The sequence below is a fragment of the Rana temporaria genome, chromosome 1 (genome assembly GCF_905171775.1).
Source record: "Rana temporaria chromosome 1, aRanTem1.1, whole genome shotgun sequence".
Lineage (NCBI taxonomy): Eukaryota > Metazoa > Chordata > Amphibia > Anura > Ranidae > Rana > Rana temporaria.
Window position 1 is genome coordinate 686,486,660 of NC_053489.1, and position 13,928 is coordinate 686,500,587.

General features: G+C 43.1%; 1 protein-coding gene across 1 annotated transcript in view; it reads left to right on the forward strand.

Annotated features, from left to right (window-relative positions):
- The window catches only part of LOC120924719 (cytosolic phospholipase A2 gamma-like), an 83,847-nt gene extending 72,577 nt beyond the window's left edge, over positions 1–11,270 (forward strand). Inside the window, exon 18 of the mRNA XM_040335735.1 lies at positions 10,577–11,270. Coding sequence (XP_040191669.1) covers positions 10,577–10,746 — 170 coding nt within the window. The 3' untranslated portion in view covers positions 10,747–11,270. The remainder of the gene's footprint in view (positions 1–10,576) is intronic.
- Positions 11,271–13,928: the final 2,658 nt, after the last annotated feature.

A 13,928-nucleotide genomic window follows, 5' to 3' on the forward strand; every position in this document is an offset into this window, starting at 1 on the left:
CCCCCCCCTTCCCTTGTAGGTTTGTGCTTCCCTGCTCCAATGGTTGCTGCCCCTTATGTTTGCATCTCGGCCAGCAAACCTCTTGTATTGGTCAGTAAGCACCTACCAATAGACTTGAACGGGACCCTTCTTCTTGCTCTACAGGTAAGTCTCATTCAAGTCTGTGATATGCAATTGTGGCGACACAAGACAGCCAGGAGGTAGGTATGGGCCTGTGGGGAGGGGGAGGCTTTCCTTTTGGCACCTCCTTTATCAGAGGTGGCTCTAGGCTTTGTGAGGCCTTAGGCAAAACTTGATATGGGGCCCCACTCATGCCCATGATGGGGGGGGGGGGGGGGGAATAATTCAAGGGCAAGAGCCTTTTCCCCACAACCCTGGCCGGTGGTTGTGGGCGGTCTTCGGGCAGGCGGCTTATTGGAATCTATGATGGGCTAAAGATCGATCGGAGTGCACATTCAGCTTAGAAGGGACTGGATGGATTGGCTGATGGACATGTGCAATTTTTTGAGTTCTGAATTAAAATTCAGCCAAATTTTTTTATTTTTCGGAAATTTGGATGTATCCGAATTTCTGAATCCTAGTGGTTCCAAATTTAAACGAATCCGAAAAACGAAAAAAAAAAAAATTTGAACGAAATTCAAATAGTTTTCGATTTAGTTTTCCAATTTTCCAAACAAAATAAAAATACAATAGAAAATAAAGGAATAGAACAGAAAAAAATATTCTAGAAAAGAATATAAAAATATAATGTGAGCAAAATGGATTAGAAAATACAGAATGGACTTGAATATAATAGAAAAAAATAGAATAGTAATAAGTCTCCTGAAATTTGAATTTCAAATGGAATACATTTTTGAATTTGAATACAAAAGAAAATGGAATAGAAAAAATAATATTCTAGACTCTAAATGGAATAAAAAAAGTGAATAGAAAGAATATAACCATTTTCCAAAGTTCAAATACAATCAATTCAACTTTGTCTCCTGGTCCCCGGGTCCCCAAAGTCTCCTGGACTTTGGGGACCCGGTACCGGCAGGTTGAAGGTCCCCTGGACCCGAAACTTGGCACACATGTAGCCCCACCCTTCCTATACAAGTGTGCAAAGTTGCCTGGGGGACCTATGGCCGGGGAGCACTTATTTTTTTTTTTTTTTTCAAAGCCGGGCTCCCCTTCCATAGACTCCCATGTTAAACTGTCATTTCTCTGGTGACTTTGGGGACCCGGTACCTGTCGGTCGTAGGTCCCCTGGACCCGGAGCTTAGCACACATGTAGCCCCATTTCTCCTCTACAAGTGTGCAAAGTTTGTTGTTTGGGGGACCTACGGCCGGGGAGCACCGATTTTTTTTATTTTTTTTTTTTTTATTTTTTTTTTTTTTAAAGCTGGGCACCCCTTCCATACCCCTTCCATAGACTCCCATGTTAAAGCAGAGGTTCACCCCTACAATATACTTTTTCCCTTAGATTCCTGCTCGTTTTGTCTAGGGGAATCGGCTAGTTGTTTTAAAATATGAGCCGTACTTACCGTTTACGAGATGCATCTTCTCCGCCGCTTCCGGGTATGGGCTGCGGGAATGGGCGTTCCTATTTTGATTGACAGTCTTCCGAGAGGCTTCCGACGGTCGCATCTATCGCGTCACGATTTTCCGAAAGAAGCCGAACGTCGGTGCGCAGTATAGAGCCGCACCGACGTTCGGCTTCTTTCGGCTACTAGTGACGCGATGGATGCGACCGTCGGAAGCCTCTCAGGAGACTGTCAATCAAGAAGGAACGCCCTCTCCCGAAGACCCATACCCGGAAGCGGCGGAGAAGATGCATCTCGTAAACGGTAAGTACGGCTCATATTTTAAAACAACTAGCCGATTCCCCTAGACAAAACGAGCAGGAAGCTAAGGGGATTGTTTAAAAAAATAGATTACTGGGTGAACTCCCGCTTTAAATGGCAGTCTAGGCATGGGCACAGTGAGGCATGCACATGGACACTTTAGGCTTATGCCGCGTACACACGGTCGTTTTTTGTGATGGGAAGAAAAACGAAATTTTTGAGCATTAAAAAAACAATGTTTTTCAAACTTCATTTTAAACGACGTAGCATACACACCATCGTTTTTTCAAAATGCTGTAGCAAAGAGTGGTTACGTTCAGCACGTACGGCGGCACTGTTCCATTCAAGCTCGCGTCATAACTTGCTTTTGAGCATGCGCGGGTTTAAAAACGTTGTTTTAAACGTCGTTTTAGCTACACACTGTCATTTTGTTATGACACACAAAACGACGTTTTGAAAAACGACATAAAAAATTGAAGCATGCTCGAATTTTTTTTTATCGTTTTTCAGAGGACATAAAACAACGTTTTCCCCACACATGGTAATTTTAAATGACGTTTTAAAAATTTTTTTTTTTTTTTTTTTTTCATCACAAAAAACGACAGTGTGTACACGGCATTATACTCGAGGCAATAGGTTTTCCCATTTTTTTTTTTTGTGATCGGCTTATATTCGGGTCGGATTATACTCGAGTATATACGGTAATAGAAAAAAATAGAATAGAAAAAAAAAACGCATAGTATAGTGAAAAAAATAAAAAATAAAATTGAGAGAATATAACAATCATTCAAAAAGAATAAATTGGAATAGAATAAACACAAATAATATAATAAAAAAAAAAATAAAGAATATAACCATTTCCCAAAATTCAAATGGAATCGGAATTTGAATAGAAAAGAATAGATTATAGATATAACCATCTTTATATTCTATTCTGTTTTCTATACTATTTCTATTCTAATCCATTCTCTTCTATTCAAATTGATTCTGTTTGAATTTTGGAAAATGGTTATTTTTTTTTCTATTTTTTATTCCATTATTTTCTATTCAAATTTCAGAAGATGGTTATCTTTTTCTATATTTTTTTTTTTCTATTCTGTTTTTATTTTCCATCAGATTTTGTTCTGTTTGACTCTATAATATTAGATTAGATTTTATTTTCTAGTCCTATTCTATTTTTTTCAATATTATTTTCTATTCTATTATTCTTTGGAAATTGTAAAAACCTTTTGAATTTGAAAACGAATAAACAAATTCCAAAAACAATTTAAACAAATTTAACATAATGCATTGAAACAAAACTTTTTTTTTTTGTTTTCTTTCTGTACACGTCTATTGGCTGAGCTCGTGGCTACTACGAGAACCAAGCACAAAGCAGCCGCCTGTCACCAATAACCGCTTGCCATCTATCAGTAACAATGAGGACAACACGTTTAGGTTGCGTATGCCCCTTTATTAAGCTTTTATAAAGGGGATTCGCCCCTGAAACGTGTTGCCGTCATGGTTACTAGCACATTCTTTGTCATGAACTAAAGCTCAGAAATCGGAGATAAATATATATATATATTTCTTTATCGTACATCACGGGACACAGAGCGGCATTCATTACTATATGGGTTATATGGAGTACCTTCAGGTGTAGACACTGGCAATCTCAAACAGGAAATGCCCCTCCCTATATAACCCCCTCCCATAGGAGGAGTACCTCAGTTTTTACGCCAGTGTCTTAGGTGTTAGTCATGGTTTAGCTTGCCTCCGCATCCTTGGGATTAGGTGAGCTACCGGTTCTGTCCAAAAAAGCCTCAGCGCTAAAGTGGTCAGTAACCGGACCCCAAACCCTTGGGGTATAGCCCATAATGCTTTTCTTTTTAGAGAGCTGGACCCTGGGCCCAGAACTTAGAAACCTTTGGGTACCTAAAGTTTTCTGTTGCCAGGGTGCTATATGGGCCCAGGACAGTGGATCCTTCATAGGAACCCAGGGCCTGAAGGTCTAGACATCCCCACGGAGATGGGGGAAGATTGGGCCTCTTGCTTGGCAAAGTCCTGCGGCATGGAGCAGGTAAGTGAGGGGAAAACTTGCGGAACTTGGTTCTTAGCAGGTTTTTTTCTGGGGGGTCACAGGGGACATGCCTAAAGTTATGCACTGCATCTGGCAAACTAGTCACATATCATAAAGATAGGATGGCTCTCTATGTATTATTCCCCATAAGATGTGACCTCCCTTGTAGTGTTGGAAAAGCATTGAGTGGGGCCTGTGTTATATAAAAATATATGTGTGTGTCAGAGAGCTTTGCTTACCTGCAGGCCTCCAGGCGATGCTCCATTCAGTCTTCCTCCTCAGAGCCTGCAAGCAGGCAAAACGCTGGCCTCCTCATGGTTCCAGGCTGCAGGCTGCAGTTTGCTGGAACAGAGAGGTCCCTTCCTCCCAAAATCCCCTCCCCCTGTCGGGAGGGGCATTTCCTGTTTGAGGTTGCTGGGGGGGAAGGGCGGGTCAGTGGCTTAAAGGAAGGGGCGGCCCTTCCTTGTTTGTTCCATCAATACTTTGGAACTGAGGAGAAAGACCAGAGCGGCAGCACGGGGCGCCGAGGACACACAGTGGCCAGAAAGGATATTGCAGTCTTCAGAGGACTGTTTTGTCAAGCCTAGAAATAGGCTGTTTCTTTTCCATCTCATAGTTTTTCTTTGCAATACTACTCAGGGGGACAGAATGTTTTTTCTTTCCTGGATTTGAAACAAAAACGAAAAAAAAAAAAAAAAAAGTCATCTAGGGGAGAGGAAGCATTTTTTTATCCCCCAAACAGGTGTTTGGACAATTAACTTTTATAGTTCCAAATACCAATAGGTAGCAGGTGTACCTCAGTATTGTACCATGGCATCCGGGAGCCTTGGGGCCATCGGGATCTGGGGCTGGAGCTGATGCGGGTCAGTCCAACCCTAAGATGGTCACGGAGGAGGTATTACTCACCTCTTTAAAAGAGATGCAGAAAAGCATGGGAAAAATGATAGCCGCAGCTATGCGGGGCAGTAAGCGGAATAGATCTCCGTCGCCCGAGCGCGGACCCTCAGAAGAGGAGGTCCTTTCCTCAGGGGAATTGGACGACCTCTTGGACAAGGACCAAGTAGGTTCAGGGATCGAAGACCCGGATACAGAGGAGTCTGGGGCAGTCTCCCTGAGGGAGAGCTGGTGGATTCAAGGATTGTCGGACTTGGTCCATAGGGCATTCAACTTGCCAGTACCAGATCTCCAGGTATCGACGGTTTCAGCTTTGGGCTCACTGAGGGCGCCTCAAAGCAATGCTGTGTTTCCGATCCATCCTCTATTAGAGGGAATTTTGTTCCAAGATTGGAACAAGCCAGATAAGATCTTCTTACCACCTAAAAGGTTCTCTGTCCTATATCCTATGGAAGAAAAATTTTCCAAAAGATGGGCTACTCCTGCAGTGGACGCAGCCATCTCATGTGTTAACAGATCGTTAACATGCCCTGTAGAAAACATACAGGTGTTCAAGGATCCAGTTGATAAGCGCTTGGAAGCACTACTTAAGAACTCCTTCACTACTGCAGGGGCAGTAGTACAGCCAGCTGTGGCTGCGATTGGGGTCGCTCAAGCATTATCGGATCAATTTAAGCAGATGCTTAAACTTATTCCGGCCCAGCAGGCAGAAAAATTTTCGGATGTCCCTAAGGCCATATGTTTTACGGTAGACGCAATCAAGGATTCTATCCAGCAAGCGTCACGTTTATCGTTATCCCTTATCCATATGAGAAGACTCTTATGGTTAAAAAGCTGGGAGGCTGAGCCCCCATGCAAGAAGCTCCTGGTAGGGTTCCCCTTCCATGGAGGACGACTCTTCGGAGAAGACCTAGATAAATACATTCAGACCATTTCAAACGGCAAGAGTACTCTCTTGCCAACTAAGAAGAAGGTTCAGGGACCTGCGTTTAAACGACGGTATTCCCCTGGGCAGGGGCCCTCTAATGCCAAGCAGTATCGACGGCCTCCTGCAAAAGCAAACTTCGGCTTCAACAGCAGATCACAAGGACAGGCTGTTAGAGGCAAAAGGCAGTGGTTTCGCAAACCAGCAAAACCAGCCCCCAAGCCAACCTTATGAAGGGGCGCCCCCACCCACGAAGGTGGGGGGAAGGCTGCGACTCTTTTCAGAGATTTGGGAAGCCAGCATTCCCGACGAGTGGGTACGGTCTTCCGTGGCCACAGGCTACAAATTAGATTTCCTAAGGTTTCCTCCTCCTCATTTCCAGAAGTCGAGGATTCCAAACGATCCGGAAAAGGGAGCCGCATTAAGATCGGCATTAGATCATCTACTTTCCCAGGAAGTAATAGTAGAGGTACCAGTCCTGGAACAGGGGCTGGGTTTCTACTCCAACCTATTCATCATCCCAAAATCCAATGGAGATGTCAGGCCAATTTTGGACCTAAAGATGGTAAATGCATATCTAAAGATCCGCTCATTTCGGATGGAATCCGTGCGGTCAGCAGCTGCCACACTCCAGAAGGACGACTTCATGGCGTCCATAGACATAAAGGATGCCTACCTTCATGTTCCAATTTATCAGCCACATCAAAGAGATCTACGCTTCATGGTGGCTTCGCGTCACTTCCAATTCATGGCGCTTCCCTTCGGGTTGGCTACGGCCCCCCGGGTGTTCACGAAGGTCCTAGCTCCAATCCTAGCCAAACTAAGGATCCAAGGGGTCACGATCCTAGCATACCTGGACGACCTCCTAGTCATAGATCACTCGTCTCCCGGCTTGGAGCGAGCAGTGGCCCTCACGGTCCAATACCTCGAGAGGTTCGGCTGGGTCCTAAATCGAGAAAAGTCAGCTTTCCAGCCCACAAAGCAGTTGGAATATCTCGGCATGAGATTAGACACAGAACAACAAGGAGTGTTCCTACCTCTGAGGAAGGTAAAAGCCATCAAGGAATTAATCCTACTGGTTCTAAGCAAGAAAGAACCGACTATTCGCCTATGTATGAGGTTACTAGGCAAGATGGTGGCCACATTCGAGGCGGTACCATACGCCCAGAGCCACACTCGCATCCTACAGGCAGCCATCCTGTCAGCATGGAGCAGAAGGCCACAGGCCTTGGATATCCCGTTGCCGCTCTCATCAAGAGTCCGACAAAGTCTGTGTTGGTGGTTAGACCCTCAGAATCTACTGAAGGGGAGGTCTTTCAGCCCAGTGGCTTGGAAGATAGTGACCACAGACGCCAGCCTGACGGGCTGGGGAGCAATTTTGGATGGTTGCACTCGCCAAGGTACTTGGGCAAAGCCAGAGAAGCAGTTGCCCATCAACATCTTGGAGCTCATAGCTGCTCGACTAGCCCTCAGGGCTTGGACGTCAAAATTGCAGGGGTTCCCGGTGAGAATTCAATCAGACAATGCCACGGCCGTGGCATACATAAATCACCAAGGGGGACCAGGAGTCAAGCCGCTCAGAGAGAGGTGAGCTTGATTCTTCTATGGGCAGAGGCTCATGTGCCCTGCATATCGGCAATATTCATTCCAGGAGTGGACAACTTTCAGGCGGACTTCTTAAGCCGCCAGACTCTATGGCCGGGGGAATGGTCTCTGCATCCACTAGTCTTTCAAGCACTCTGCCAAAGATGGGGAGTGCCGGACGTGGATATCATGGCATCGAGACTCAACAAGAAACTAGACAGGTTCATGTCCCGCTCAAGGGATCCGATGGCCTGCGGAACCGATGCGTTGGTTTGCCCTTGGCATCAGTTCAAACTTCTTTATGCGTTTCCCCCGCTCCAGTTACTACCCCGCCTGCTGCGCAGGATCCGGGTGGAGCACATACCAGTCATCCTGGTAGCTCCAGCATGGCCCAGAAGGGCATGGTACTCACTAATCTTAAGGATGGTAGTGGGAGACCCTTGGACTCTTCCTCTACGGCCAGACCTGCTATCGCAAGGTCCGATCCTCCACCCTGCCTTACGGCATCTAAATTTGACGGCCTGGAAGCTGAATCCCTGATTCTCAGGGGTAGAGGTCTGTCTCAGAAAGTAATCTCTACCCTAATCAGAGCCAGGAAACCGGTCTCTAGGGTGATTTATTACAGGGTCTGGAAGGCCTATGTAGGCTGGTGTGAGTCCAAGCGATGGCTTTCTCGCAAATTTACCATCGATAGAGTATTAAGTTTTCTCCAGCTAGGAGTGGATAAAGGATTGGCATTAAGCACAATCAAAGGACAGATTTCTGCTCTGTCAGTGTGGTTTCAGCGGCCGCTGGCCACCCACTCGCTGGTTAAGACCTTCCTTCAAGGGGTCTTACGTATTAGACCTCCAGTTAAATCCCCGCTTTGTCCGTGGGATTTAAATCTTGTTCTGTCAAGTTTACAGAAACAACCGTTTGAGCCGTTGGCTGATATTCCTTGGTTCTACTGACAAGGAAGTTAGTATTTTTGGTTGCCATAGTTTCCGCAAGAAGAGTTTCGGAGCTGGCAGCCTTATCCTGTAAGGAACCATATCTTGTTTTTCATAAGGACAGGGTCGTTCTCCGCCCTCATCCTTCCTTCCTTCCGAAGGTCATATCCAGTTTTCATTTGAACCAGGATTTGGTATTACCATCCTTCTTCCCTAAACCTACTTCCAGAAAGGAAGGGTTGCTGCATACCTTGGATATTGTCAGGGCCATGAAGGCCTATCTTAAAGCTACAAAGAAGATCCGGAAGACAGATGTGCTGTTCATTCTACCGGATGGGCCCAAGAAGGGGCAGGCAGCTGCAAAGTCCACCATTTCTAGGTGGATTAAGCAATTAATCACTCAGGCCTACGGCTTGAAAGGGTTGCCTCCTCCAGTATCATTAAAGGCTCATTCTACTAGAGCCATGGGCGCCTCCTGGGCAGCACACCACCAGATCTCTATGGCTCAAGTTTGCAAGGCGGCAACCTGGTCTTCTGTCCACACGTTTACAAAATTCTACAAGTTGGACGTAAGAAGGAATACTGATACTGCCTTCGGGCAGGCAGTGCTGCAGGCTGCAGTTTGAGACCCTCGGATTCCGGGGGCTCCTCTTGTTCGAGTTAAATTTAAAAATTTTATTTTTCTCAACTAAGTTGGATTTATTATGATTTGAGTATATCTCTAAATTAAATCCTTTTGTCTTGGAGATGTTCTCCCTCCCCTCATTGTAAGCATTGCTTTGGGACATCCCATATAGTAATGAATGCCGCTCTGTGTCCCGTGATGTACGATAAAGAAAAAGAGATTTTTAATACAGCTTACCTGTAAAATCTTTTTCTTGGAGTACATCACGGGACACAGAGCTCCCACCCCTCTTTTTTGAGGACCATTTTGGGAGGCATACTGCTTGCTACAAAACTGAGGTACTCCTCCTATGGGAGGGGGTTATATAGGGAGGGGCATTTCCTGTTTGAGATTGCCAGTGTCTACACCTGAAGGTACTCCATATAACCCATATAGTAATGAATGCCGCTCTGTGTCCCGTGATGTACTCCAAGAAAAAGATTTTACAGGTAAGCTGTATTAAAAATCTCTTTTTTTTTCTGAGCTTTAGTTAAGATCATGACAAAGAATGCGCTAGTAACCATGACGGCAACAAGTTTCAAGGGCGCATCCCCTTTATAAAAGCTTAATAAAGGGGCATACGCCCCCCCCCCCTAAACGTGTTCTCGTTACCGATAGATGCCGGTGTTTCCCCGAAAAGAAGACCGGGTCTTTTATTTATTTGGGCTAAATAAAAAAGCACTAGGGCTTTTTCTTCAGGGGATTGCTATCTATTTACAGTATGTACAAAAAAGTTCCCCCCGCTGTCAGCTTAGGAGTCGGCATTGTGAAATTCTGTAATCATAAAAACAAACCTTAGTTAAAGACCTTGTAATATCATGTAATCCATTCTGTAAAAAGATTAATGTGCAGTGTCTCTCCTTGTGTAACTTTATTGTGGAAAATACTAGGGATGTTACTGATTAAAAATGTTGTGTTTGATTAATCGATTTTTTTATTTTTAATCGAATAATCAACAAATTTTGATTATAACGCACATAGATTTTTTCGGATCACCACCATATATAGTCCCCACTGTAATATCCAGACATCTCCCCCCCCCCCGCGCTCTAATGTCCGCATACATCTCCCCCCCTCTCTGTAATGTCCACAGACATCTCTCCCCCCCCCCATTGTGCTTGCTTAGTCTTGCCAGAGAAACCGGTCGAACACGAGCAGTTGAGGCCATGACCCGTCAGCCTCAAATGCACAGGGAGGGGCCGAGAGAAAACTGTTGAAGGTCACATGATTGCCCAGCGGCGCCTCTAAAAAAAAAAAAAAGGTATTTTTCACAATAAAAAACACGGCACATTTTTTTACAGAAAGGATTACATGATTTTACAAGGACTTTAACTAGGTCTTATTTTCGGAGTAGGGCTTATTTTCAGAGAAATGTGTGTGTGTGTGTGTGTGTGTGTATGTGTATATGTATATGTATATGTGTGTATATATATATATATATATATATATATATATATATATATATATATATATATATATATATATATATATATATATATATATATATATATATATATATATATATATATATATATATATATATATATATATAAATGATATACATGCAGGCCCATTTAAGATGTATACATTTTTAAAATAAAAAAATCTCATTGATATTTCAGTTTTTATTTTTATTTTTTTTTATTTTTTTTTTTATCCCGTACATTCTGATATACACATGACTTTTTTTTTTTTCAGATGCTGAAAAAATAAAGACATTGATCAAGACGTACGCCACACGTGTTCATTCCTATGACGACTCTATGATGAAAAAATTGCTCGACATAGCGAAGAAAAATGTGGAGAACAGCCTGGACCAGATGAAATACAAAATCAAACAATGTGTTTGGAGGAGTAACCAGGAGTGAGATGGAACAAAATGTCTGCAACTTGGATAACATTTGTATAGAAGGCCATTAGGACAAACAAAGGTCGTTCTCGGAGAGATTCATCGATTTGTAGTTCTCCTTTAACCATCTGAGGATATTAAAAATAAGAGATGTCCAAAAAATAAAAAATCTGCATGTGACCATCACTAGATCACTAGATACACATCTTATGTATGCAATTGGAAGGTGGACATTTTGTGTTCTGACTCTGATGGTTGGGCTTGGGTTCTGACTCTGATGGTTGGGCTTGGGTTCTGACTCTGATGGTTGGGCTTGGGTTCTGACTCTGATGGTTGGGCTTGGGTTCTGACTCTGATGGTTGGGCTTGGGTTCTGACTCTGATGGTTGGGGGTTATCATCCATATCTACATGTTTTTCTATTTTACGGAGATCATTTTGAGGGGGAGGGTCTTTGGTAAAGGGGTTCCAATGTTTATCTAAACTTATTTTAAATCACAAAATCATGCATTGTATCTGATAATAAAATTGACACTTTGACTATATTCCGTGTGTTTTTTTTTTTTTTTGTCAATTTTTTTTAAATAAATTGGATAGGAATTTCTATTCATAGTGTGTTCTGTTCATATTTTGGTTAAAGTCATAGGATTTTGCAACCGCCTCAAACTTTAGAACTGTCCCAATGGAGTTGTGGTCCCCCTAGAATGTATTTCTTTAGGGATTACTTCATTAAAAAAAAACTCATTGGTTATATTAAGTTTTCATGAGCTTAACATATGGCTTAACATTTAAAATGTTATTGGTATGTTGGATTAAAGCAGTTATAAAGGTGGACTTTTTAAAAAAAAATACATGTTATGCTTGCCTGCTCTATGCAATGGTATTACACAGAGCAGCCCCTTGCCTTCTCTTCTGGTATCTCCCGTCGCTGCTATCCGCTTCTCCTCTTCTAAGTTCCCCCTGTAGCATGTGCTGTGGGGGCACTCATGCTGGCCGGCATCCAAGCCAGGCTCTGTGCGTGTGGCTCAGCCCTGCCCCCATGCTCTCCTTCACAGGATTCGATTGACTGCAACAGGAACAAATGGCTCCCACTGGTGCCTCTGTGTACTGTGTGAAGAGGGAGAGAGCACTGCTGCACATAAGTACAGCGCTGAATAAACAGGAGCCATGAATTTAAGGGGGGCTGGGGGGAGCTGACCATGCAGAGAATGCCATAAAGTCATTTGTTTATAAAAAAAAAAAAAACTGCAGTGGTTTTGCACAGGGCAGCCTGAATCCACTTTACTGCTCCTGCCCCCCCCTCCTGTCAAGTGTTCCCACAGCATGCAGCTTGCTATGGAGGCACCCAAGCCGAGCTGCCATTTGGCACCATTCTCTGGAGAGTCCCGGACGACCGAGGGACTCCTAGACATTGCTGGACAGAGTTGGGGCTCTGGGAAAATGATTGATTGAGGTTGCTGTAGAGCCTATAACAAACAAAGATGTTTATCTTGATACATAGAATGCATTAAGATTAAAAAAAAAAAAACTTTCTGCCTTTGCAATTCATTTAAGATAATAAATGCCTTTTTAGAACCACATAAAGTCCAAAAACATCTTCAGTGACCATGGGTCATGTTTCACATAAATGGGTATGAAAAAGGTGCCCATTACCGCTCCTTTTATCTGCACAACAAACATTTAAAAACAAATGCACAAACGATCTTTAAAATAAACAGATGTAAATATATATAATTTAAATGATCTATATATAAATTTAAATGTTGAGTGGCCGTGTGATCTGACTGCCAAAGTCAATGGCTATCTAAATAAGCAGCTTTGCTTCTAAATGGCTCCAAGCTGGTACTAAGCCCCATTTACAGCTCACTGAAAAGACATTCCCTGCACTTATGGAAGGGATGGAGTTCATGGGAGGAGAGGGAGATGCATGGTCCTAAAGGAAGAAGTTCAGACCTCAGAAACAGAGACCCTTCTGCTTTTGCTTAGTGGGGAGAGTCCCATAATGGTGCAGATCTCAATATCGGGAGCTGATTTCTGACATTGAGTCAATCTCAGAATCCTGAGAAGAACCAAGAATAGGTCTACTGTCATGGCAAATAAGAGACCTAGAACAGTTTCCTAGACTGACTCATTGCATTCTGGTTTTAAACCACATAGACAAAAGTAACGTATTGCATTTACTTGTAGTTTTGCCCAGACTTGACACTAATATAAACAGCCTTGCAAGTAGTTGGCACTGCCGTACATCCAGCAGATCGTCTGTGTGTATTCCAACAAACATTCATGCCGGGTGTGACATGTCAGAACGGACCCAGAAGTGAGGACAAGCATGGGGCCTCGACTAGTAGACATGTGCAAAATGGGAAAGTTTGTTTCATTTCGGATAGATTCGTTATGTTGCTTATTTAGTTTCATTATGGAATTCGTTTAGTCTCGTTTTTGTTATAATACAATTATTTTCTAGTAAATTCCAACGTTTCAAAACCATTAGAATTCAGATTGGTCAAATGATCAACCAATTAAAATTCTGTGTGATGAATAGCTGGTTGTTATGCAGCGGGTCGGGAAGCTGCATCCTTAAAGATTAAGTAAACCCTGATGGGGTTTTACTTCCTCTTTGTTTTCCTGCAAAGGTAAAGCATAATGGGCTACTATTAATCATAGTAGCCAATTATGTGTCTCTTATAGGGATGAGTCGAACACCCCCCTGTTCGGTTTGCACCAGAACTTGCGAACACTTGAAATTTAAAGTGCTAATTTTAAAGGCTAATATGCAAGTTATTGTCCTAAAAAGTGTTTGGGGACCCTGGTCCTCTCCCAGGGGACATGTATCAATGCACATTTTTTTTTTTTTTTTTTTTTTTTTTTTAAACGTCATTTTTTTCCGGGAGTAGTGAATTTAATAATGCTAAAAGTGAAAAATTCCTTTACATTTTGTACTGGGGGGGGGGGGTGTATAGTATGCCTGTGAAGTAGCGCTTGTTTCTCGTACATAGAACTGTCCCTGCACAAAGTGTCATTTCTGAAAGAACAAAAGTCATTTAAAACCGGACTTGCGGCTATAATGAATTGTCGGCTCCCGGTAATTCAGAGAGGATTCTTTAATAAAAAATAAAAAAAAGCGTGGGGTCCCCCCAAATTCAATTACCGGGCCCTTCAGGTCTGGTATGGATATTAAGGGGAACCCCGCCGTCAATTAAAAA